This window comes from Odontesthes bonariensis, chromosome 7 (assembly GCF_027942865.1).
Source record: "Odontesthes bonariensis isolate fOdoBon6 chromosome 7, fOdoBon6.hap1, whole genome shotgun sequence".
NCBI classification, from domain to species: domain Eukaryota; kingdom Metazoa; phylum Chordata; class Actinopteri; order Atheriniformes; family Atherinopsidae; genus Odontesthes; species Odontesthes bonariensis.
Genome location: NC_134512.1, coordinates 27,448,206 through 27,474,289, shown reverse-complemented (window position 1 = coordinate 27,474,289; position 26,084 = coordinate 27,448,206). Strand labels below are relative to the sequence as shown.

General features: G+C 40.8%; 1 protein-coding gene across 1 annotated transcript in view; it reads right to left on the bottom strand.

The window, feature by feature from the left end:
* cspg4 (chondroitin sulfate proteoglycan 4) overlaps positions 1-9,321 on the bottom strand; it is a 70,740-nt gene extending 61,419 nt beyond the window's left edge. Inside the window, exon 1 of the mRNA XM_075470367.1 lies at positions 9,191-9,321. Coding sequence (XP_075326482.1) covers positions 9,191-9,266 — 76 coding nt within the window. The 5' untranslated portion in view covers positions 9,267-9,321. The remainder of the gene's footprint in view (positions 1-9,190) is intronic.
* Between the last annotated feature and the right edge of the window lie 16,763 nt (positions 9,322-26,084).

The following is a 26,084-nucleotide window of genomic DNA, read 5'->3' as shown; positions in this document are numbered from 1 at the left end:
AGAGGAATCAAAAAAGAGAGGCCCATAGAGGCTGCTCATATCGAGACATCTGGTCATGCATAATTCCTGCTTATTGAAGACTTGGCAGCTCTGTGACGATGAGAATTTTCTCTGGAGTTTTCATTTTGTTGCTGCAACGGGGTGAGAGTGCGAGTCTTTCTCTGGGCCACAACACGCTTGGATTCTAAATGTTCCACCTCAGATCATGGCCCCACTGTGGCCCTACAGGTATCCCGATGCACATGACACCGTTTGAAACCATTGAATGACATTCAGTATTTCTATTTTTTCTATTTCTATTATCTGTAACACTATAAACCATGTTTAGTACCCAACAGGAATCATTTTTCTGAAACATATCCTGCTGTCTGATGTTTCAAGAACTAATATCCTCAAAATCAACATAAATCTACTGGATGTGAATATGGGATGTACAGCAAGATTTTGTCCAAGAAATCACAATTCGTAGGACTTAAAGGCGGGGTAGGGGATCTTTTTCTGGAACATTTTTTTACATATTGCTTGAAATACTCTTCACACCCTCATTGCAACCAATTAATTAAAAGTTTTGACACAAATATGAAAAGTTTTAGTGGCCTCTAGAACGTACAATCTAGGAAAAACAGTATCCAATCATTGTGAACGGACCGTTCACAATGATTGGATTCTGATGCCGTCTATCAAACTGCAATCTGCTCCTCCCTCCCCCTCCCCCTCCTTCCCCCTCCTTCCCCCTGTGCGCGTACCCTGCTCCGTGAACGAAGCTTGGCAGGAAGCTAAACTAGAGCCAGCTTGGCTAGCACCTAGCATTATTAAACGTATAGTTAGCATAAACTAAATACTAAATACGACAACGATCGATGCTTGCTGTCAGAACAGCGCTCGTGCACCTTCATGCTCGTGCGCGTTCATGTACTCTAGAGGCGTGCCTTCGGGGGGAAAGTGAAGAAAAGGGTTGGGACTTTTTACCTGTGTATTTTCAAAATGCAGCTTCGCTGGACTCAAAATCCAGGATCTCCTACCCTACCTTTAAAACATGACATACATACATGCTAAAACATACTACTGGATGGACTACCCCCACTGAAGCCCGGACTACTACTGACCTCCCTCCAAGAGATCCTTTACCTTTAGAGCATTCACTTCAGGTAAAAAATGTTATTTGTACATTTCTTATGGCCACTTTTAGGACCAAATATCTAGCCTAGCAAGCCAGACCCGTACAGCAAAAAGCTGTACAGGGGTCTAGTGACGCTGGATAGCAGTGTGGGCGGGATAAACGGTTGTCTGTCAAGTTGCCTCTGCACTCAACGCCACGCAATAGGATGGCGCAACAACCAATCAGAGCGATGAAGAAGGATTACGTAGTAAGTGCGACGGCCCAACGGAGCAAGCTGGTAAATTAAACTTTTACCGTACCCGGTGGGCAAAACTCCGAAAACGTCCTTTTTTTAAAAAAAAACTTAAGTGCAGTTATCTGTTCGTCTCGCAAAGAAAACTGTATATCTAAATTTTCTAGAGTCGCTGCCAAAGCCAAATCGAAAGACTGTTCGCCGGGCGCAGCCATTGTTTACCTCTCTCTGGAACTACACACTGAAACGTCACACCTCTGTCGTCACTAGGTAACCCGGCCTCCGACCCCGCTCCTCACGATTTGATTGGCCCGATTAAGTTTCGATTTGCAGCCTCGCAAAACGACCACAAGTGACTAGACTAGCCCGGGAGCAAATTCAATTTGCGGTCGTTAGGGGAGCTAGATTTCTAGGCTACCAAATATCTACAAAACCATTCAAATTAGCCTCTGGAACACTTGGCAATGTTGCCCACTCTCTCACCAAAAAGCACTGTGCCCCACAATGTGACACTGCACCAAAACAACTTATGCAATATAAAAGGAGGCCTTGGGTAAGGCGGTTTTCTCATAGCACATAAAAAGTCTTGTTCAACATTCATTAAGCAATTCTTTCTACAAATGATGTGGCTGGTTCTCTCTGACTTAGCTGATCTGCACATGACAACCACATGAGTCAGAAAACAACGAGGAAGCCTCAATCCAAAGAGGACACAAGAAGAATCTTTATGATTCCTGGTGCAAAATACCTGACAAGTACCTTGAAAAATAAACTTTGGGACTACACTGCTAATAGCTGGTGCTAATGTTCAGGGATAAGTACTCTTTGACTTGATTTTTTTTTTTTTTACTTTTCTGTTTGCTCCACTTTGTATTTCAGTTTTCAAAAAGTGTTTTTACATTTGTTACTTTCATGTGTACATGAATGGATTTCCATACCAATGACACATCCTAACAAGTAACACCAATGGGCTGCATATTTTCCTATAAAATCTTGCTATCTGGCGTTTTTACAAGCCTCTGCCAAAGCACCCACTGTACATGACTGTGTTTAAATAGCAGACAGTCTGACGATGCTGAACGAGTGGTGTTAAGTCGCTTTGATGTGGTGTCTCCGCTGCCTCACTTGCGTGGCAAGCTCGCATGTAGGTGTGCAAAAAAAATTGGCAAACGGTATTTTTCTTCGCTCGTTATTGCACCATTTTTGGTGTTTAAATCCAAAAGGCTTTTCAAACAGCGTTTCTCAAAATATTTGGTGTCGTCATTGGTCTCCCTTACACTTTTGTGGCAATCTGGCAAAAAATATTACCTTATTTTACGGAGAGGTTACCATTAGGTCAAGCTAATATCAGAGCACCCTCTACCGGATGACAAGGTTAACCACTTTTATCAGTCTGATGCGTCAGGCTTTATGGTCTGAAGGACTTACAGACACTAATTTTTGTGTAACAGATTGTGTTACTGATGTTTCCTTATGAGCCCTCGTGGCCAGTTGGTTATTGTTAAGGAAAATTGTGAATTTGTCCTTGGAAAAGAATATATCAGCAAAGCATTTGATGTGATGCATATGAATCATTTTCAAAATTAGTAGATAAATAAACTTTTGTCCTCAGTTACACTGCAGTCTTTCTCCTCCCAGGCTATTCCAAATTACTATTTTCTCGATAACATCTTGGGGCGTCCATCCATCAGATTGGGTTGTTTGCCCATGAACTTAATGTTGACTGTTCTCCTCCTTCAGTCATGCAGCTTTAGCTCCATGCCGCTGCTGCTGTAGGTAAGACTGTATCCTTAAAATTGCCTAAAATTGCACGGCTTCAAGCTAATCACAACAATCTGAAATCCCAAATTGCCACTTACAGCCCTTGAATCTGGGCGTAGACCGTCCGTTACTGAACTGCAGCAAAAAAACAAAAAACCTTCCAAAAGCTTATCTGATTGACGTGAAAGGGGTTACAACAACATTGGAGGCCAGCATGAGATGGCCTTTGACCTTCCACCTTGGGACAGAATTTAGGCCTGTGTTTATGTACAGAAACTCTTTTGTGTACACACCCAGAGTTAAATTAGGTCTGTGTGTGGGCTGTCTTCCTGCTCTAAGCAGATCATAGCCCTAAAATATAATCTGAGCGGCTTGTCATTGACAGCCAACAACCTCAAAGAGACCAATGTGGGGAAAAAAATCATCTGCCAGGGGAGGATAGAGTCCTCGAGGCGGGGGACATGTCTTTTTTTCTGGGTTCTTGCATCACAATGAGAATAAACTGAGTGCCCCTGCTTTTGAAGTCTCTAAGTACTCATGATGCATTCAGAAAGAGAACAGAAGAAGTGATCATCTGGCACATCTGCAAAGCCTGAGAAGGACGACCAGATAACTTTATTGCATGTGTCTGATAAATCTGGCTTTATAGAAACCCATAGGCTCAATTAACCAGTTTCCCTAATGTTTGAATTGGTAATTAGATTGTGGTGATTTAAGCACATAAATGATTAAGGAATACCCTTTATATAAGCCCAGTATAAACAGAAATAATCGAGGTTTTAAATTAGCATTCTGTCTGGCCAGATTACCTGTTGCCTTAAACTTTTCGGATTCCTGGGCGTCTGAAGCCCGGGGCAGTTGCCCAGCTGGTAATCTAGCCTTGCTCTAAGGTTATTTTTTTGGGAGATTTTTTTAATTATTTCCCAAATGTTTGTTATAAAATTTCCTTTTCAGTTTACAGACCTAACATTTTGACTTTGGCCTGCCAAACTCAAACTTGGTTGTAGCTGACATCTGACCACAGCAGCTCACCTGAAAGAGAAGTAGTGGTCCTGTGTCTTGCTCACGGAAACTTTGACAGGAGTTTGAGTCCTGTAAAACTTTGACAGGAGTTACAGGACTCAAACCTTTAATAATTCCACTCTGGGCCGACTGCCATAGCTGATATGATATGCTGCTCACTCTGTGGACGAAGGCCATATAGATCTACCTGTACTAGCGAGATGAAGTTATAGAAAGAGGAAAGGATTGGAGCGAGGCATGCTGTTTATACAGCCGACATTTGATTCTTGCAGCGATGTTTGCCTTGAGCCAGAATCCCCCAAAATAGTTAATAAACCATGACTTCACTGAAAGTTACTCACTGAAAGTGCTAGGAAGAAATGTCAGGCAAGCAGAGGTGAGAGACTTACATTATAAGAAACATTGTCAATCTTGCTTGTATCCCATGCCAACAGATGTCAGAAGGGTCTCATTTTCACGAAGCCAGAAGCTTGTCAGTGAGCAGAATGTCTTTGATACAAATTTGACTTTAGTGCAGCCCTTACGTTTTAGGGGAAATACCCATGTTCTGCTGCGGATAAACACATCAGTCTTGAAGAAGACAGGAGTTAGGATGGAAATGTAAACATCTTCCTCCCTCTCCTCTCGAACTCCTGCGTGCGTATTGCTGTGCTTTGAAACATCACAAACATTTTGCGTGAGTTTTGTGTGACTGCAAGTAACATCCGACTTCCTACAAGTCTCACAAAACTGAAATGTGCAACAGAAAAGGTTCTATGTGACATGTGGAGGGATTTACGCAGAGCACAAGCAGACAAGAGTCCCTGCATCCTGCTTTACATTTAAAGACTCTGGTTTTCTTGTTTGGATTTGCTGTAACCTCTGCATTTCTGTTCCATCCTAACATTACGCTATGTTTAAACTAAGAGGTGAGGGGAGGGTCACGAGCTGAGTCTGAGGGACCAGAACAAGCAGCAGAAGCCTAATCTCATCAATTTCCCGTTGCAAATATTGGACTTATTAATCTTCTGTGCAGACACTTGTAGTCACACGATTCTCACTGCCAACTCTGAGGGAACACATGGAGGCCTTGTATGCTGACACTTCACAAAGCCAAGGCAAATTCCATATTTATTTTTTTCTTCTCGTTACCATAGAGACACTGCACCCAAGGGGAAATAGCAGGCCCATATGCAGTCTCGGGATGCAAATCTCTTTTTTAAACTTTGCAATTGAGAATGCAAAAACATTCAGGAGCAAAGCATTTCTAAAACACTCACGAATGGGCTTAAAAATGATATTCCTTCACAGTTTAATGTGATTCAATCAGTGTTCTTTAACTGTATTCTGGTATCTTTCACATGTCATAAATATGCAACATGAAAAAGTGTTGGTAGTATTTTACAGAGGGAGCTGTTGGTGCTTTGAAGCAAAGCCAAAGATGCTTTAAATTGATTTTCAAAAAGCTAACTAAGGCAACAAAAGAAAATGCTGTAGGAGGGTTGTTAATGGGGCAAGAAGAAGGTCATTAAATGTTCACTCTTTGCAGATGGGAGTGGCAGCAGACGTGGCCTCAGTGGGATTACAGTTTGTGTGTCCCTATCAATGCACTATGACAAAAACACGGGAAAAAACCTCCATACCAACCAAAAAAACATGTATGCACCGAGAGCAATTTATAGTTTGGAAATATCTGCCCTGCCAATTTTCCCAAACCTTTGGTAAAGTGGTGGTTAAAGGGCAGCTCTAATTGCTGCTGGAGACGCACAGAGCTGCGGGGTGTTTTAGAGACATGGAAAAGGAAGATGTCATGTCCAATTTCAGATACAGCCATGATAAAGTGAGCATCCCTTGATGTGGAAAAAGTGCTCTCACAAGGCTCCTCCATACGGAGCCATACTGCTTCTCCGTTTCATTGCGAAAAAAGATATAATTTTTGAATCGGGGAAATCATATTTTCTGAGAAACAGAACCTAAAACGGTGAAAGAAGATTTATCATGCTTTGGTGTTGGATCACCAAGGTACTTAACAGGAAGATCTTTGAGCTCCAACTCATATCTATTGAACAGTAATTCATACACATAAAGAATGGTGTGTTTGATTCGATTTGTTCATGCTGCAACAAGTGTTTGTAGGCAGATGAAACACAGATATATGTCAAGACCATATAGAAAACTGGCCACTTCACAGAAGAAAGCATAATATTTTCCATGTGCTATTTTTCATCCATTTCTGCCGCTGTGCCACGACAATAAAAAGGTGCAGGCAAATGTCTTTAGCTACAAAGGAACGCCAGCACAGTGACTCCTCAAAGAAAGGTGCCTATAACATCAACGGCAAGGAGGCTTCCAGACATCATGCGATGCATGACCTGTGATATTTGAAGATGTAAACTCTGGGAAGAAGCAAAACCCTCTGAAAGCCTTTTAGGTCATTTGCAGAAGAGTTCCCCCCAACAGCTTGTGGTGAGCATTTTGGGGCATGAAAGAGGGGGGCTAAATCTAATCAGTGACTCGGTACATCTGGTCAGCATTAGCATTTAGCTCTCCGGGGTCAGTGGGTGAGTAGTGTTCACACTGAGGCGGCAAAGCCTGTGCCAGCAGATAATTAGATGAGGAAGAACTGTTCCCTTGTACACTTTTTACTTCTTTCATCCTGCCATCATTTTGATTAGAGGAGCATTTGATCTCAGGAAAATGGCATCTACCGCATCGTTTTTAAATCAGTCAGCACTCCTTTTACTGCAATGCTGCCGACACTGTGCATGAGGATTCTTCAGACTGTGTCTGTAAACTGTCAGCAAACGTGACCACACTCAGACAGCCACTGTTGACTCGGTGCACTGCAGAGGTGTCACCGTCACGCCAGTCAGTGAGGCTTATCTATAAATGAGCAAACAGAAGGGCAGACAACTCTTCTCATGCTTGTGATGAACTGATCAGAGTGCAGAGGAACTGAATCCAGCTCCCCGGCTGAGCTTTGATTCCGTGCCACTGAAACAAAGCAACTCTCCTCCGTTCAGATCAAAGCGACTTTTTCAATTTAGCTGCCAATGAGCTACTCCTGGAGAGGTTTCCCTGGACTTAATTGGAGTTGAATTTGTACTGACAGTTTTAATATCTGGAAGCAGAATTTGTTGTTGGGGGGGGGGGTCTGAACTGGTTAAAGCATATTATTTGCAGGCCGACCTATTTTTAAAGTATATGCAGAACATAACATTTGGTGAAAATGTTTGACAATTTTTGAATGGAATATTTCTGAACTAAAGGCGCAAAACACACAAGAGTTAGCTTTCCTGCGTGGATGCACTTTGTTGAGGTGAAGAGAAGCGGCTTGTGTAGGAAGAAACAGGCTCGTGTGTGGTGCTCATTTTTGTGAGATGATCATTTTACTAGATATTTTATTGAGCTCCAGATGGGCTGCAGAATCAGGCAGAACTTTGGGAGACTGACAACAGAGAGCAGTTCACTCCATGCAGCCACGTCTACTGTATGTTTCCATCGACATTAATCTATCCAGACGCTGGCGTAGAAAAATGAAGAGAACGAGAGTGACGGAGTGCTACAGCCTACAGAGATGGGAACTATGCACTGCAAGTCTTGTTTTCTAATTCAATAGTTTGTCTCTCAATTCTCTCTTACCCTCACTGTCACATTCCGATACCTGAAGCTGGCACTGTAAAACGTAGCTATGCCTTGTTATACAGTGTTTAATAAGGCTAATAGCCTTGCAGGTGTTCCTTAGGCTTTAAGTTTGATTTGTAGCCTTGTTTAATTTTCCAAATAATGAAATACACTATCACCTCAATTTTTGTATTGTATTTTAGTTGTAAAACAGTATTGCAAAAGAAAAGTTAGCAATTGTAAGCTAACGTTGCTAACTTAGTGGCACGTAATGTCTCCGAATCATTGTCCCTTCATGGTTTCTTTGTTGCCCATAATGCTTAAAATAATAGGACTGAGGTCTGCCATGTACTTCTGCTTCTACATGTGTGATGTTCTCAGTGTGAAAACTTTAGTGTACTAGCTTGGCTGCTCTCTCTGACGCTATGTCACTGCAGAGCTATATTTTCTAAGGTGCACTGAACAGATAGTAAAACAGCTGTAAATGCAATTACACTGCATGAATACAACCCCCCCCCCCCCCCAAACCTAGTTCCTGTTGCATGTTTCTACACTTTAAATTACTTGTTAACCCACGACTTGCACTTTAAGCTGTTTGATGACACACTTTCAATTGCACACAGACAAAGATACTACATTTGCCACCAGGGCTAAGATGCTGCATCATATCTAGAAGGTAAATCTATAGCACTTTACTCAAATTCTGTGGCCCCATTGTACGGGTCTTGGCCATCAAGCACATACCGCCTCTCACACATTTACCTCACCCGCGCTCTCTCTCTCTCTCTCTCTCTCTCTCTCTCTCTCTCTCTCTCACTTTCATCCCTTCTCTCTGGGTGGATAAGGAGCAGCTCTGCCTGCCACCGTGCACTTCCCTTTGAAAGAGCCATTCATTGCTGCCTACAGAAGAACCTCAGCTCAGAGGGCTTCGGCTTTACTACCTCCTGCCTTTTGGCAACATGCTTTTAGTGCAAACATTCTCAAGGAAAATACACTCATACATTCAGCCGAGCACAGGCAAAAAAAGCATTACATCAAACCAGCAGATGTTGTCTCAGTCCTTGGAGCAGGGTCACACATCGTTTCCCCCAATGTATTGACTTTCATCCCAGAAAAAGAAGGCTTCACAAGGCACAATGAATGACATGTGTACTGTGAATGTGAATAATAGATATGAAGGGAAAAGATCTGATGTGGACTTACTCTTTTCTTTTCTCTCTCTTTTTTTTGTTTGCCTATCTATTTTACCTCGTATTAAAGTTGGCTGCGGTTTAAGTTTTTAAATTTGAGGCATGACCTCACCAGCCTGTCATGCTTTGATTTATGCAACGGGGAAGCCTCAGTCAGAGACAGTGACCTGATCTCCTCTCGTGCATCTCTGACTGAAGGGGAGCAGGAGTGTGGTGGTGGGGAAACAAGACACCAGCAGAATGATTTGCAGTGGCACTTACCTCCATGACCGGGGCTGGGGAGGCAGAGCAACAGGGTCAGGAAGGCACCGACGAGGACCGACCGCGGGACTCTCATGGTTTCTTTGCTGAAAGTTAAGTCCTCCACTCTCACGTTAAAGACACTCCATTCAGAAGGGACTGAATGAGTTTCCAGTTTTGGACCTGCTACAGGATACTCCTCTGTGTGAAGGGGCAGGGCTGGGGAGGGACTATAAGAGAGACGCCCTCTTTTCTTTCACCAGCACACACAGACACACACACACACACACACACACACACACACACACACACACACACACACACACACACACACACACAGAGAAACCATACAAACACATCTCTGTAAACTGGAAAATCATATGCTGCCTCTTCCTGCTGACCAAGCCCATACAGATTTCTCTGGTGCTATACCTGTTGATTCACTCTTATGTGTTAAAGAAAGAAAATGATCTCACACACACACACACTACACAATTATATTTACATCAGTTACATGCTTGTGGTACAAACTATGCCAGTGGCACGCTGCCTCTCTGCACCTTCCTCAGTATCTCACTTGAGGATTTGTAAGTCTCCTTCATTTGGTCTCAGTCCGTAACTGGAGCGGCCCTTGGAGACCAGCAGCTGCCGTCTGCAAGGATAAACCTTTTACTTTTAATTAAAGACAAATCAGGTTGCCCAACTCTCTTGCAGCTTTATCTCCCCGACCTTTCCCTTGATCAATGTCTTGTTCTTCAGCTTTTTGTTCAACAAACCTGCTCCTGACGCTAATTAAGCCCACACTTAAGCGTTCTAGTCGAGGTGGGTTGTGTTGAATCTGCATTCGGTCTCACTGCGCTATTGATAGGCAACGGGCAGTGGAAAAGTCTGACTGCTCGAGTGCTTCAAAGCTCTCAAAGATAGACTTTTCAATTTTGGTGAATGGTGAAGCTGATTGTTCTCCACTTGGTGTTTCCTTTCATTTTTTGGGGGGCAAATATGCATGAGCACTCCACACAGAGAGCTTGTTGAATACTAAGTTTGAAGCTGAAGTTCACTGTGAAAGCCCAAACGTTCAATTTCACCTGTCTCACAGTCAGCTGGGTGGTAAATTACCCCCACTAACTAAAGTAGGAGTACAATTAGAATTCCCATAACACTTTGCATTTCATTATTGACTGTGGCCCATGAAGTTTAATTAGACTTTCTTTTCAGCTGCACAAAAAAATCTTTAGGAATGATCTCCAAATGAGCTGGGATGTTAGATAAAAATAAACAAGTCAAAATGACGAATAGTTATTAGGGGAACAGGTTCCAGAAAATGGTGTATTGTTTTTTTTCCTCTGGATTTCATGTCACTATGAACATAATAAGATCAAATACAGTCTGGCACTTTTTTTTTTTGCTTTTCATGTTGATAACTCATGTCAGCAAGGCATCATTCAAACAGATGTTTGCATCACGTCCTGTGATTCATTCACTCAGCAGCACTCAGCCAATCAGGTGGCATTAATTCATTAAAAAGAACAACTAAAAAAACAAAAAAAACAAAAACAAACACAAGAGAGGCAAAGAAGATGAAGTGGACTTCCCTTCTCTTTCTCACAAAACAGTTAGTGACTATGCCCGTTAGAAGATCTGTAAAATAACACATGGCTCATGTAACAAAACACCATTTATGGCTGGCAACCTTTCCTGACACCACAGCCTCCCTGATTATTTCAGCATGACACAAGCTACAATTAAAGAGCTCCCTCTGAACGGTTTTCGCCGATGACATGCTCTCGCCTCCCTAGGGACGCGGAACTTTCCCTGGAGGGACGTCACCCACTGATTCGAGTGGGCTCCGGCAGCATGTGAGGACTCAGGCAAGGCTTATGCAAGCCACAACACCAGTGGCCCCTTTGGCACAAGCACGCCAGATGATGCAAGCAGAGGAGTGTGAACCCGCCTTCATCAGAGTGAACTGATTCTTTTTGTGAGATTTCCTTGGCTTAATAATGCAGGAGTATGCTTTGATTAAAGGTGTCATGTGGAGGCTTGTAAAACAAACAGGGTTTTGTTTACATTCAGCTTTTCACATCAAAATTCATCATATGTATCCTGGAGGCCTAAGAGACATGTTTAATGTGTTTCCAACCTCATAAAACATCTGCTCACCCTTTTTTTAATCTTTTGAAATCTGTGTTGTTTCCTTCAGCAAGCACTCTTCTTTTGTGTCTTTTAAGACTTCATTGGTGTATTTTATGGTTTCATTTATATCCCTTTAACCCCCCCCCGCGCTCATGTCGTGCCTGGGAATCTTTATGTTGGTGTTATACAAGATGAGAACTCACTCAAACAAACACTCAAACCCCTTCCAACAAAAGTCGTAGTGCCAAAGCTTTACACATTGTCAAATGTGACATTGAATGAACTGATTTGACTGGCCACCAGGGGGCAGCAGATCAAACTGAAAGCGCAAAGATTAAGGTAGTATTACGGGACTGTTAGCAAACATTTCTCTATCAGTACACGAAGCAGACATCAAGCATGATATGCCTCAGTTAGAGTTGTATATTTGTCCACCAGGGTAACATGAGCTTATATGCAACCTTGCAAACATGGGGTGCTTTTCATTGGGTTTATGCTTTTATGCAATTTTTAGAAATAAATTGCTCTTTTGAGAAAGTCAGTAAGCAACTGTCACAGAGTGCTGATAGATAAACAAATGATCATTTCCTATTCAAAACAATTTCCAGCAGAGCTACAGGCGATGCAGCACATTACAGTCTTACCTTGTGTGTGACAAATGTTACGCCTTACAGTATATGGGATAATTAAACTGCAATGAGTTGTGACATTGTTAAATAGTCCTTTGTTTGCTTTGAAAGATTCTCAGCTGAGTGAATGAAGCATCTAAGTGGCCGCCGTGATAAGAGCTGTTTCACTTCTGAATACTGAATACTCTGTTAAGGTCCCTCATTCTTTACATCTTATCAGCTTCAGCAGTGGATACACTGGACCCTCCTCAGTGAAAGGTAGGAGGGTAATGAAGTCTCGCAGTTCTGTGTGGTAGCAACATTCAAAGAGAAGCACTATCTCACCACTGATGTTAAGTCTATTTAGCAGGCACCCAATTAATATGAATCCAAATACATGTCATAAATATGAGTGAAGAGGAAGATGAGTGTAGGCATTCTCACATCATTCTACTGAGGTAATCTTTTTTTTTTTTTGGCATAACTTTAATGTAATGACAAGGTACAAATGGCCTCTAAATTCAAGGCTTCAGCAATCTATCTGGAAAGCATTGCAACTTAGCAGGTTAACCTGATCCTAAATTAGTTTTACCACCATATCCATACAACAGATGTCATGTTTTACGTATCAGGACACAATTCCCCTGATCCTTACCAAGAGACCTGTGCTACCAAGTAGGATTAGTTGGTTCAGCTCTGGATTTATTTATTTTTTTCCCACAAAAAGCTTTTCCACAAAGCGGTTCACTTCTTGTTACCATAGAAACTTATGATGGACAGGTTAGGTTCTGAGATGTAAGATTAATAAAAAGAAAAAACAAACAAACAAACAAAAAATGTGAGTACTGTGTGTACAGTAATTCTCTGTTTGACTCTTAAAGTCAAGGAATGACTATGTCGAAGTTCCTCATGAGAGCGATATGTCAGCAGGAGGAAAAACGGCCTAAAGGGGAGACGGATTACTCTAAAACTGCTTTTGTTTAAAAAAAAACATGATCTAAATCACGCCTTAATTTTGGCGCAGTGATATAGATTAGATTAAACTACACATTTACAAGGCTGGTATTCAGCCAGCTAGAAACACGTGGCTGACTCATTATCTGATGCCAACTCCGTGTTTTACACGAGTGTGCACATACACAAAGTCGGAAAACCTGGGATGGCTTACTGTGTTGATAACCAGCTTCGAAATATCGCTTTGGGAGATTTAGATTGTTGGGGTTTGTTAAGCCTTGCGGTCATTGAGTCAACCGTTAATTCCTCTGCATACCAAAGTGTTCTAGAGTCAAAATGTGAGGCCATCTTTCTGCAAAAAGCTTGTCTGAAGTTGGAAATCAGTGGCCCAGTTAAAAGTTCAGACCTCAGCCTGATTGAAACGCTTCAGTGGGAAAGGAAATCAAGCAGAGTTGTACGGACGAGTGGGAAAAAAATTCTACCAAAATGATTTGAGTTTATCATAAATAAAACAATGACTTTAAGTAATCGCTGCTAAAGGTGGTTCTGCAAGCGACTGAATCACGGCGCGTGCTCAGTTTTTCACACACTGCCTCTGCATTTTGGCTTGGTTTTTCTTAAATACTGACACAGTGTAATACGTCACATGTTGTTGCTTATATGAGGTTGCATTTACGTCATGTAAATGCAACCTCATATAAATAAATAAATCATCTTGTACTCACCTGTTGTCATGTAACGTGGTGGGTACAAGATGATTTATACATTCATACACACAACATTAGAACTGAAAGAGGGTGTGCTTTCTTTTACATGACCGCTTGTTTTTTGTTGAAGGGAAATGTCTTCGCAGCTATTGTTCAATATTGGGTAGCCTTAGAACATAATATTTACAGTTGTCATATATATGATTTCATATTACCTCACTGTTATATCTCACCAACTTTGCTAGTTGTCAACTCAGTAAGTTCTATCGGATCTTATCTCTCTCCCAGTTGATGTGGTCTTCACATGCAGCAGCAACTGGGACATTTTATCAAATCAAATTTATTGGTATAGCACATTTCATGTACAAACAATTCAAAGTGCTTTACATAAAATAAAAGCATTGCAGCAGGGAGTGGAAGATGCATTAAACAAAATACATGAAAGAATATAAAGAGAAACAAATAAAATCATTTAAATGAATTTAAAAACAAGCAACAGTCAAGATAAGTTAAAAGATATCTTGCAGATTTCAAGTTTGTTCCACTTGTTGGCAGCATAACAGCTAAATGCTGCTTCTCCATGTTTAGTCTGGACTCTGGACTGGACCAGCTGACCTGAGTCCTTGGATCTAAGAACTCTGCTGGGTTTATATTCTCTGAACATATTTTTTTTTAGTAGAACATCACCTCTCAAGTCATGTTGGGCAGAGCCCGGAAGCTCAACTTTCCCCGCACGGTCTCAAATATCACCTCCGTGTGCTGGTGCAGACGTCTGGCCAGACCACCACTACACTCTCACAACTCCAGACATGATCAAACCACGGAGAGTATGTCAATGTCATTTGAAACCTCTCTTTTTCCACTCTCAGGATGGAAACTCGAGCTAAATGCCTGATAATCACAGAGGTCTGTTTTCGTAACTGTGAATCAGTGCTTTTAAAACCCTGAGTAATAATAAAGTTGCCTCAGAACAAAGAACTTCAGTGCTACTGGCAGCAGTTAGAACTGTGTCATAATTGCACACTCTTAATTTTGACCGAGAGATATCACTTCTTCATTCCTTTTCAGCTAATATGCACCCACTCACTTTGGTCTCTCTGGTACATGAGACAGCTCACTTTTCTTTCCATTTGTTGAACTAATGCGGGCTTCACTCTTATGAATCTGTAATTTTTTTTGATGTTTTGAGGGCCATTAACAGATGAATTACACAGGCAAATAATCCAAAATGGGAGGGGGGGCTTAAAAGAGCATTCATTTGACGACTTAATCGTTTTTTTTTACGCTTCTAAACTCTAAACTCCAACTCCAGACCAAAACTGTGACAAACCTGAAATAACTTACTTAACATTACAGGTTTCTTTGGGGCGTGTGTCTCGGTCTGGGCAGGACGCTCCGAGTGGAAAAGACATTAAGGAGGTTGGGCTGTGAGACAAAACAGCACACTTTGAGGTCACCTTGAATATACAGTATATTTATACCTCTATCCCATTATAACTATGATTCTAATTTACGAGGCATTTGACACTGACACAATTGCTTTGCACTACAAAGAAGTTACCAATGTGTCACCTTTAGAAAAAAAAAATGGTGAAACAGACAATTTGAGTTTTGAAGTGTCAGTTGGTCCAGACAAGACATATTATTATTATTCTTATCGCGTACATTTGAGTACAAAAATGAATGGGTTTAAGAAATGATTCATAAAAATCCCAACTAAATAACCTCAATTATCATTTTGCTTTAAAAGCATTATAGTCTCTGAACCAGAATCTATATATATATACACAAAAAAAAAAAAAGAATTCGAAAACTTTTAAGTGCTTCGGTCCAGAAGCAACATCTGCAGCCCAGGGAGGGATGAAGATAAGACAAGTGTTCCAGAGGGTGTTTATCTGTACATGGACTAACTGCTAGACTGCTCAAAAAAATATGTACCGAGGAAGTTAAGAATTCATGGAGAGGTTTATACGGATAAAACATGGAAGAATGTCAATTTAGACACATGCACAAGTTGGCACATTGTTGCTCAATTGTTTTTTTTTCTAAATGTGAGTAGTTAAAGGGACACTTTTTTTTCAATCAAGGCTCTATTTGCCCTTATATTTTGGTGTCAACTATTGATGGCCTCAAAAATCTTTGCAGCTGTTCAGCAGCTGCTCGTCAAGCTGCTTAGTATAGATTTTTTCATTTAGATGTTTGTTGAACAGGGAAAAACGCATAAAGCATTGCTCCATAACATCATATCAAGTAAATGCCATGCATACAGGTTTCTGGCCGAGGCTAATTTACAATTAAACAACAATTAAAACAGTATTGAATTAAAAATACTACAGCCCGCTAAAAACATACAGTAAGATCAGTGTTTACAATAAAATGTAAAAACATCAAAAGCAAGAAGCAGCAGTTGAAGATCCTGACCTCAGTCGAATTACACTGCATGAACTGCTGCAGACTCAGCGCATTCAATTTTATTTTATATAGTTTATCCTCCAGTGACAGAAAGAGTTACGGTGTTTGCGCCACATTTGCCATTAGCGTGAGTCTGGACAGCACAAAAAGTGAGGCCTACTACAGAGTTACGGTTTTCTCAACACAGTAAATGAATATATCTTGCCATCACTATTCATATTGTAGTTATTCTGTAAATCACTGTCGTGGTGGAAGGTAGGAGCTGAAAAGAATCACTTCTCTACATCTTTATGTCTAGCAGTCTTAGGGTTTGGTTGCGTAACCGTGACAACAGCTGAGGACACCATCTTAAAACAGTCACTGCTGTTTGTCACAGCACTACAAACACATTTGTGAGTTGTTAAGAGTTTTAAAGTTTTAAACATTCAGTTTTTCCCATAAAAGCTCAGAGGACGTGAAAAAATGACTTGATCCTGTAGCAAATTATTGCATGTAAAACTTGGAATTTGGAATAGTGCTCTTATTTATTTAATAACGTGATATGTTAAATGGGCTAGAATATGGGTTGAATATGTTGGGTGGTTAGCAAAGTTGCTTCACAGCAACAGGGTTCCAGATTCGATTCCCGTCTGGGGCCTTTCTGTGTGGAGTTTGCATGTTCTCCCCGTGGATGCGTGGGTTCTCTCCGGGTGCTCCGGTGTCTGACCGTCCAAAAACATACATGTCAGGTTAACTGGTGACTCTAAAAGTGAGTATTAGGATGCATGGTTGTGTGTCTCATTTGTCTCTCTGTGGCCCTGTGATGGACTGGTGGACCAAGGATTAAGCAGCTATAGAAAATGGATGGATGGACATGTTGAATTTCTTTGAACGCTTAATAAGAAGCCAAATCTCCAGCCTTTTCGACTTGTGCCATTTTGAAAGTGATATGTTTATGTCACTAGGTTGAAAATAGTAAGATTGCAGAAGCAAAACCTTGATAAAAAGCACCCCGCAGCACAGTTCACACATGACACCAACATGTTCAGGTGCCACCAGATTGAAGACTTTTTTAAAAGTGGGGTTGTGTGTAACAGTAGTCTGTATGTTACCACAAGTGGTTAGAATACTCCCAGTTTGGAGAATGAGAATTCCTATCTGTGAGCAAAAGCAAAAGCAAAAGCAAAAGCAAAATCTACTCAGAATGCAATACAAGAAGAGGAATTCTTTTTTACATCTAAAACAAAACTGTATTGGGAATTTTTTACACTGCATCAATTGTGCATGAGACAGTTTGATGTACTGTTTTTTTTTTTTTTCGTAACACGGTCCATGCAGTGTAACATTATCGAACGGACTGCGTTGCTACATGGACTTTCTGTGGTTGAGAAAGTGTTGTGGCAAAAGAAACAATTGTAGGATGCATAAGTGGCAGGGTGTGAAAATCCACAATGTAGCTCTCACCAACTGTTGTTTTGAGGTCTGAGTTGTTTTAGGCGGAGAAAAATTCAGGAAAGCTTCCGATTCTCCAAACCGAAAGCATTCTGACCGCTTCTTACCACAGGTAAGAAACAAACCACTCATAAGTGCTTCACAGAAGACCACCTAAGAAAAAAAATTACATATATAAATACTTTAGACCTATTTAAACAAGCAATTTTTTTTCATTAAACTGTAAGCTTCTCACATTACAAAATGTGTCATCTCTGACTTTTGGCTTTTTGGGAGTCTGGTAAAGTAACAGAATTTTGACCAAAAGGGGCCAAACATTTGCACACAATTGTATGTTTATATCAAGCTGAGTCAAAATGTGTTTAAGGTGTGATTAGATCCCCTAACACTGTCAGGGGGGTTTAGATGGAACTTAGATTTTGCGATGAAGACTGATGTTTATGTCAATCAAAGCAACTTCCAGGAAGTTCCAGGAAGGGATTTTAACCAATACAATGATTCAGGCAGCATAATCTGCACCCGCAGTGATTTTATGAGTTGATTAACAGCTGCCGATAAAATTGGTTCCCTCAGGGTTTGCATTTTCATCTTTCAAAGGCTTCCCACTGACTAACAGACCATAGTCCATCAGTGCATAAAAAAGCATAGCAATTAGAACTTTTCAAGCTTCTATTTTCTGCTGTGAAAACCAGCACACCCTAGTTATCAGAGCTACTTTCTATCCTGCTGTAAGGCTATTACCTCATTTTCTTAATAATGAATTGGCCATGTTAACTTGATTTACTTTTGTCATCTCACTAATGCATGACCGCAGTGGGTTGCGCATTATATTTAGTGATGTTGCTATGACAATCTTTGTGTCCCACTCATATTTTTTTTTTCAGCTTTAGCAATTGCTTGTTGAGATATGTTTGCTTGAGGAGAGGGAAGGATTAAGCCTGCCAATCACATCGTTCCTCGGCCTTTAAAGAGATATAACGTGATAACAAATGCGGCCTCAGCCCAAAATGTGTTTTGGTAGTTGCTGCAAACGTCACTTCTGGGTCTTAATCTCTATTAGCAATTGACGCAGGTTTCCCTGGCTAAGCACTCCCTGCATCCGGCTCGTTTATCTCGTCCCTGACAGCTTTGTGCCTTTGAATCTCCATCCCTAATGCAATGCTCCGTGGTGCATTGCCAGTTAAGAGATGAGGGTCCTCAGGTAATAAATAGTGCTTATGGAGAAATTAACATACAAATAAAACTAAACAAATCAAAGATGCAAAGGAAATGTAGGAGAAATACCTGATTAGTCTCACATTCTATCATCATTGCGTCATTAAGCTAGTTCATATCATGCAAACATTTGCAAGCACATAAAATAGCTCATCTAATCTTATTTCTCCACTGTTTTATATGTGTGACGCGGCAGCTGATCATGTAAAACTGGATTTACCCCTCCATCAAAGCTTACAGATCATTACTGCTACAGAGGTACTTTCTAACAATCCCCTACTGCCAGTGTTAGCGCATGCACGGACCTAAATTCAGATTTCCATGTACCGTGTCACTTGATATGAGGAGGAATGCCGGTTGCTCAGCTGCTTGCTTTTGCCTGCTGAATGGAAGTGAGGAGGGGGAGGGTGTCATACTTTGTTTCTGTAACACTGAGTCCCCCTGTTGTGAATAGGGGGACGCAAATATATAATAAACCAACATAGACCCTGAAATAGACACGACATAGGAAGCTGCTTGTCTACTGTGGAGACAGTCTGGCAGTCATAGCGCAGAGAAAAGTGCAGTCCAATGACGTAACACTTTAAACTCCATGAAAGTAAAAAAGAAAAAAAACAATCTTCGATCACCTGAAATCAAGCAGTGCACTGCAGCATATTTCCAGGCTGTAAGTGTTTATGTGTTCCAGGCCTCACATAATACACAAAGAGTTTAGATTAGGTTACAAATTCAGCCTCTTAATGCTTTTGTTTTATGCCTGAGTTGTGAGGAGTTCCAGTTTGCTAGACTGGATGAATGCGTTAGTAAAGACAAACTGTCGCGTTAGGGAAGCGTCATCCGTGATTAAACAATAACAGCCGATTTTTCACATGAGAATAAACTACAAGGTCAAGGTAAGGATTAGAAGCAACCGAGACGAGTAAAGATGGTCTGAAAGGCACAAACTTATAAAAAAATGTTCGGAATTAAAGAAAAGCAGTCATGTGATTTTTGATTTGAAAGAAAAGCTCACTTTGAGCCCCTGCTCAAAAATGTTATTACAAGATTAAAAGGGTATATCAATATGGACAGGTGTTTTTTTCCTTGTCTTTTTTACCTTCCTCAGTTGGCCATTATCAGTGTGAGCACAGCACAGAAGTCCATATTTGGAAGTGAAGAGCGTGTTCGTGCCATAAATTAACTGTTGGTGTTGCATGTAAGAAGCATCATTTCCAGGTGCAGTGTAGGGAAATATAGTTTGCCTGTAGAGAATAATTGTATTAACACAGCACTGAGACTGCTCTGACCAAAGTGTTTAATGACATATGTCTGAATACAGACGGTGAAAAATGTCAGTCTTAGTTTTACTAGATCTCAGTGCTGCATTTGATACAGTTGACCACAATATATTACTGAAACGACTGGAAAACTGGGCGGGTCTTTCCGGAACTGTACTAAACTGGTTCAAAACATACTTAGAGAACAGGAAGTACTTTGTGTCAATAGGTAACTTTACATCTGAGCACACAAGAGTCACATGTGGAGTTCCCAAAGGTTCCATCCTGGGACCTCTTCTTTTTAACATCTACATGCTCCCACTGGCACAGATTATAAAAAACAACAGAATAAACTACCATAGCTATGCAGATAACACGCAGATATATATTACAATGTCACCAGGAGACGGAGGCCCTGTACAGGCTCTTGGGAAATGCATTGAGGGGATTAATGACTGGATGTGCCACAACTTTCTCCAGCTAAACAAAAACAAAACTGAGGTAATTGTCTTTGGAGCCAAAGAGAAACGATTACAGGTCACCACAGAACTTCAATCTATACACCTAGAAACTACCAACCAGGCCAGAAATCTGGGTGTAGTGATGGACTCAGACCTAAATTTGGAAAAACATTATATTAAGTATGTATATTAAAGGCAGTAACAAAGTCAGCCTACTATCACCTTAAGAATATATCAAGGTTAAAGGAACTGATGTGTCAGCAGGACCTGGAAAAACTAGTCCATGCATTCATCTTTAGTAGGCTTGATTACTGTAACAGCATCTTTACAGGTCTACCTAAAAAGTCAGTTAAACAACTGCAGCTTATTCAGAACTCTGGTGCTCGAGTCCTCACTAAGACCAAAAAAGTGGAGCACATCAGTCCAGCTCTGAGATCTTTACACTGGCTGCCTGTCCATCAGAGGATAGACTTTAAAGTTCTGATGCTGGTCTATAAAGCTCTGAATGGTCTAGGACCAAAATACATCAGTGACCTCCTGACACAGTATGAACCTTCCAGACCCCTCAGGTCATCTGGATCCGGTCTTCTATCAGTTCCCAGAGTCAGAACCAGACACGGAGAAGCTGCATTCAGCTTCTATGCTCCACATGTCTGGAACAAACTCCCAGAAAGCCTCAGATCAGCTGAAACACTCAGTGTGTTTAAGTCCAGGTTGAAGACACACCTATTTTCAGCTGCGTTTGAATAAAGCTCAAAACTTAATCACATTTTAACTACTGATTTTATATTGTTCTTATTTCTTTCTTTTTGTTTAAAATTTAAATCATGCTTTTTATTTCTCTGATTTTATCTATTGTTCTTATTTCTTTCTTTTTTGTTTAAAATTTAAATCATTCTTTTTATTTCTACTGTTTTAGTGTCTCTGTAAAGCACTTTGAATCGCCTTGTAGTTGAATTGTGCTATACAAATAAACATGCCTTGCCTTAACAATTATTACTGTTATGTTTAAGCAGCAAAAGTACTTGGCTAGGGTTTGGAAAAGGTAGTGATTTGGGTCAATGACACCAGCTGAGATTTTACCTACAATGATAAAGGCGACTGCCAGAGGTCACCTACATAATCTGGTTTGCTTTCTGTGTATAACCGATACGAACAGATGATAACTACCCTTCTGATCCACTGGCAGGTGTAGTTTGGTCAGTCTGATGCACGATTATGGGAACGATAACTGAAATAACTATTTAACTTGCTTATAACTTTGCAGTGGGTGACTGACAGCTCCTTAGTAGTTGGACTCTTTTCAGATTTGTATATTAAAAGTCCTGGAATCTGGAATACATCTTTCCAGATGTTACATCACATATCTCCCCTCTTAAACTGTGCCAAGTCTACTCTGTGCTGTGTTTTATCAAGGCAAAAGGTAATGTCTGTTTTTCACTTTACACACATATATTAAGTTTATCTTCACATTAAAGTTGGGCTTTAGTAGTTCCCAAATTGTTAACATACAGAATTTATGTCACATAGTGTGATGGATGTCTTAAAGTCTTAATCTCCACCAGCTGGAAGCGAGACGTTTGTTTCTGTAGAGTTCAGTTCAAAGCCTCTTACTTACCAATGAAAACACAGACTCAAGACAAGTCAAGTCAAAAGCAATATTGATGGTGCTCGAATGTGCACACTGGAAACTAAATACCTGGGAGTCCTCGCCGTGGTTCACACCAAAGCTGATGTTTTTGTTGCACTGTGTATATGTGATGCAGTTAGGTCTCATTGATGCTGTGATTTATAAAAGCAAAGATCCTGTTGTCATCTTTCTGATCACTCTAAACTTGACATTGATTGGTTTAGTGACAGGTGTTGTCAGCATGGTGGTGGGTGGCCAGTCACTGTCAGAGTAAATGGAGACAAATAAAAAAGCAGTGCGATACTCTAGGCTAGTTTGAACTTGATAAATGAACGTCATTATAATTAAAAACCGATACCATAGTTGACATCTGAGTAGGCGACAATACTGTCCTGCGGGCCTCGGAGAGAATATGAAATAAACCTGGTCTCCTCACCCCATATGCCCTCACGGCTCATTTTCCCTTTTTCTAGTTTTGGTGAAAAACCTGCTGTAACTTCTATGAGTTGTCCAAACATCCTAATAATCTTTGTTTTCACAGTTTGATAAGTGCAAAAGCTGAAACAAAGAGGTGTGAAATTACCCTTAAAAAAAATGGCAGTAACCTGGGGGCTGTCTTTCCACCTTACTGGGTCCAAACTATTAGTCAGCGCAACTCATAAGAGCCTGACCTGGATGTCTGAGAATCTTCATCAACAGTCAGGACCACTGTCACCAATAAGCAAGGCACAATGTCACATTGCAAGTGCTAAGCTTTGCCACTGACAAGCTCAAATGTAACTGGGGATAAAGATATAAATAAGACACCTTGTTCAACCATTTTGTTAACTCCTGAAGGCTCTCCAATAAGAATATTTGCCAGCTGAATCTGACCACATTTTTGATTAGACTCAGAGGTGGACGCAGGATGATCAGGAGGACATTAAACTTTATTTACTCTCAAAATTTAATAGAATCTTGCTGCTGTGGCAGGTAGTCCGGAAATCCCAAACGAAGAAACAGGTAGCAGGAAACACGTCTAGGCAAGGCAGGGTGAAGAGCAAACATATAGGAACAAAATTGAAGATGAAGTGACAAGGAACATAGACAAACTAGCAGTTTATATACTAAGGTAATGACTAAAGCAAAAAGGTGTGCGACAATTAGCAAATGAGACGTTTTATGAAACGAGTATGGGAATCCCAAAGGACTACAGCTCTTCCAAAACAAAACAGGAATCTATGGAAGTTTTTCTGTGCCATCAGAGTTTGAATACGAATTTCTAATATCGAATTTTTACAGCATCAAAATCAGACTTTGAATTTGAAAAACCAACAGTGGAAAAAAAAATTCAGTGGAAAAAAAATTTACTTCCAAGAATTCAGTGGAAAAACAATTCAACTTCAAAAAATTCAGTGGAAAAAGAACCAGACTCAATATCCAGGTAAACAGGGAGAAGCAATCGATCCCTGTCTCAATTCATCCAACGGCAGCCAATCAAGTTACGCTACATTGGACAGATCAGCCATGTCCACCAAAGCGGGTGATGGTGCTTCGGTGAGTGAGTTTACTTTATTTGCCATTTGTGTTAATAAAATTGAGTAATAGATATTACTAATATCTATTGAGCTGATCTGATGAATTGAGACAGGGATCAATTGCTTCTCCCTGTTTACCCGGATGTTGAGTCTGGTTCTTTTTCCACTGAATTTTTTTCCGCAGAATTTTTTCCACTGAATTTTTTGAAGTTGAATTTTTTTCCACTGAATTTTCTTTTTCCACTGTTGGTTTTTCAAATTCAAAATCTGATTTTGATGCTTTAAAAATTCGATATTAGAAATTTGTATTCAAACTCTGATGGCACAGAAAAACTTCCATAGAAATCCAAACTGAAGGCAGCAGCAGAGCTTTGCAAAAACAAGAGAGGTAACAGGAAAGCAAAACAAAAGATTAGAAAACCCGGAGAACTAAACAAAAACTAACATAAAATGCCATGGACCACGATGTATGAGGCTGTGGACAAAGTTCCGTTTAGCTTGCGCATCTTCTGGAGAGGTTGCAGTTAACCACATAAAGTGGTTTGTGAGTTTTTAGGTTGGAAGGTACAGACCGTGCAGCTCACCATATCAGTGAAAGGATGCTCATGTAATGCTGGGTTTCCAGAAAGTAATTTCCAGCCAGCGAACGTGACTATGAATTGACTTTATGGCAGATCATTTCTGTTTTTCAGTCACACGACAATCTGAGCTTGTCAGTGTCACGTTCGAGCACTTTTACTTTGATCCAAAGAACGGCTCTCCGCCGAACTACATTAGCCATTTTGTGGATGCCATTCGATTCCAAAGATCTTTCTTTACAATTACCGAGCCAGAGCAAAGACATAGGAAAAACAGGCCAATGTTTTTCGAATAAAAGTGGAATTTTTCCCTCAAGAGATTTTTATTACCTTTCGGTCTGTGAGGCTGACAGAGGGCGCCATGTGGAGACGAAGTTCAAAAACCTGGTGTGAGCCTAAAAAAAGGTTTGAAAGAGTAATGGACGAATACAAAAAGACTGTCAGCCCCAAAAGGAACACTCTAATGCAAAGCTTAGCACAGTGGGACAAGGTGATCCTTGAAAAAGCTCAATTTCAGGAGTAATTTTAAATTTGGTTGGTTGTGGCAGAGGTCAAAAGCGCCTTCTATCTCTACTTGGTGTTGCCCAGCCCAGTGTAGGATTAGAAAAGAAAGAAATATACGAGTTAAAGCTGCAGCAAGTTGTGGCTTCCCTTTTATTTGAGGTGGTAAAGTGTGTGTGTGTGTGTGTGTGTGTGTGTGTGTGTGTGTGTGTGCTAAATGCAAATAAACACAGCCCTGTGAGATGACATACAGTTGCTTCAACACCAGGGATAGTCAAGCAGAGCTGTGAGGTCAAGAGACCACTTAACACTGCCCTCTGGTGGAGGATCCAATGAGCTTAGGTGACCACTCATCAGCCCTCTTTACCTGCACACACTTCAGTGTGTAATTCTAATCATTGTGAGGAACCGATGTCACCAGGGGGCACGGAGCTTTGCAGTAAAACAGTCTGATGAATGCATGACTCATCAGCCTCTGTTCCATGGGAAAGTTCTCATAACAAATGCTTCCGATTCACAGAGCAAGTACTTTTCGTGTTGTTCAGTAATGTCCAATACTCATGGAAGAAATCATCACAGTGTAAACAAACTCTATGATCGACAAACACGCACTTCCGGCAAGGGACAGTCTCTGAGTCCGTGGGAAGAAAACGGTTTAAAAAACAGGATGTTTAAAAGAATGAATCCATGCTTGTAAAAGTAATTCCTTTAGTCATCAGTACGGGGTTTTTATCAAATGCCAAATAGATAGATGACAAGAATAAAATTGTTTTATGAGGGCAGCTAGTTGTGAATAAAACGGTATGCAGCTGTTTTGAATTTTACATTTCCGACTCACGTTGATTTCTTTATTTTTCCAATCGTATCTTTTCATTAATGCAAATCTCGCCACAGCTCTTCATTGCAGTGACATTTGAAAGTGAATTATATTCTCTTGGAGGCAATAAACGTGTAAAAGACTCCTTCCTTTCTTACTTTGAGCTGTGGAAAGCCTTGTGGCAGTCCATTCACCTTACAACAATCCAGCCTCCCAGAGTGCTAGAGAAGGTTCTGGTAGGTACAATTATGCACTGTGCAGCATGAATGGTTTCTAAATCACTGCTGTAAAATGAGGAAGATGGCCTCCCGTGGGCTACTGTTGGACCCTGATGACTTGAGTGATATCAGCATTGTAGTCTGAAAGGCGGTTTTGTTCACAAAAAAGGTCCCCTGTGCAAAGACCTCTATCAACATACAAATGCAATGGCGCAATACAGACACTCTATATGGAGATGTGTATTTGTTTGTTGGCTTCCTGCACAATCACCACCCACCCATGTGTTCTGCCAGACTTGTAACTCAGCTCGATGAATACACCAGTGCTGAGACATTTTTTTTCATGTTAGTGAGTTACAGTGTTTTTTCCCAGCAGACCTTGGCTGTCTTTCTCTCAATCGTTGCATCTCTGTCTCATTTCTTTCTCCGCCCCTGTCACTTCCTCTCACCTCACTCCCCATGTCTCCTCCTCTGTTT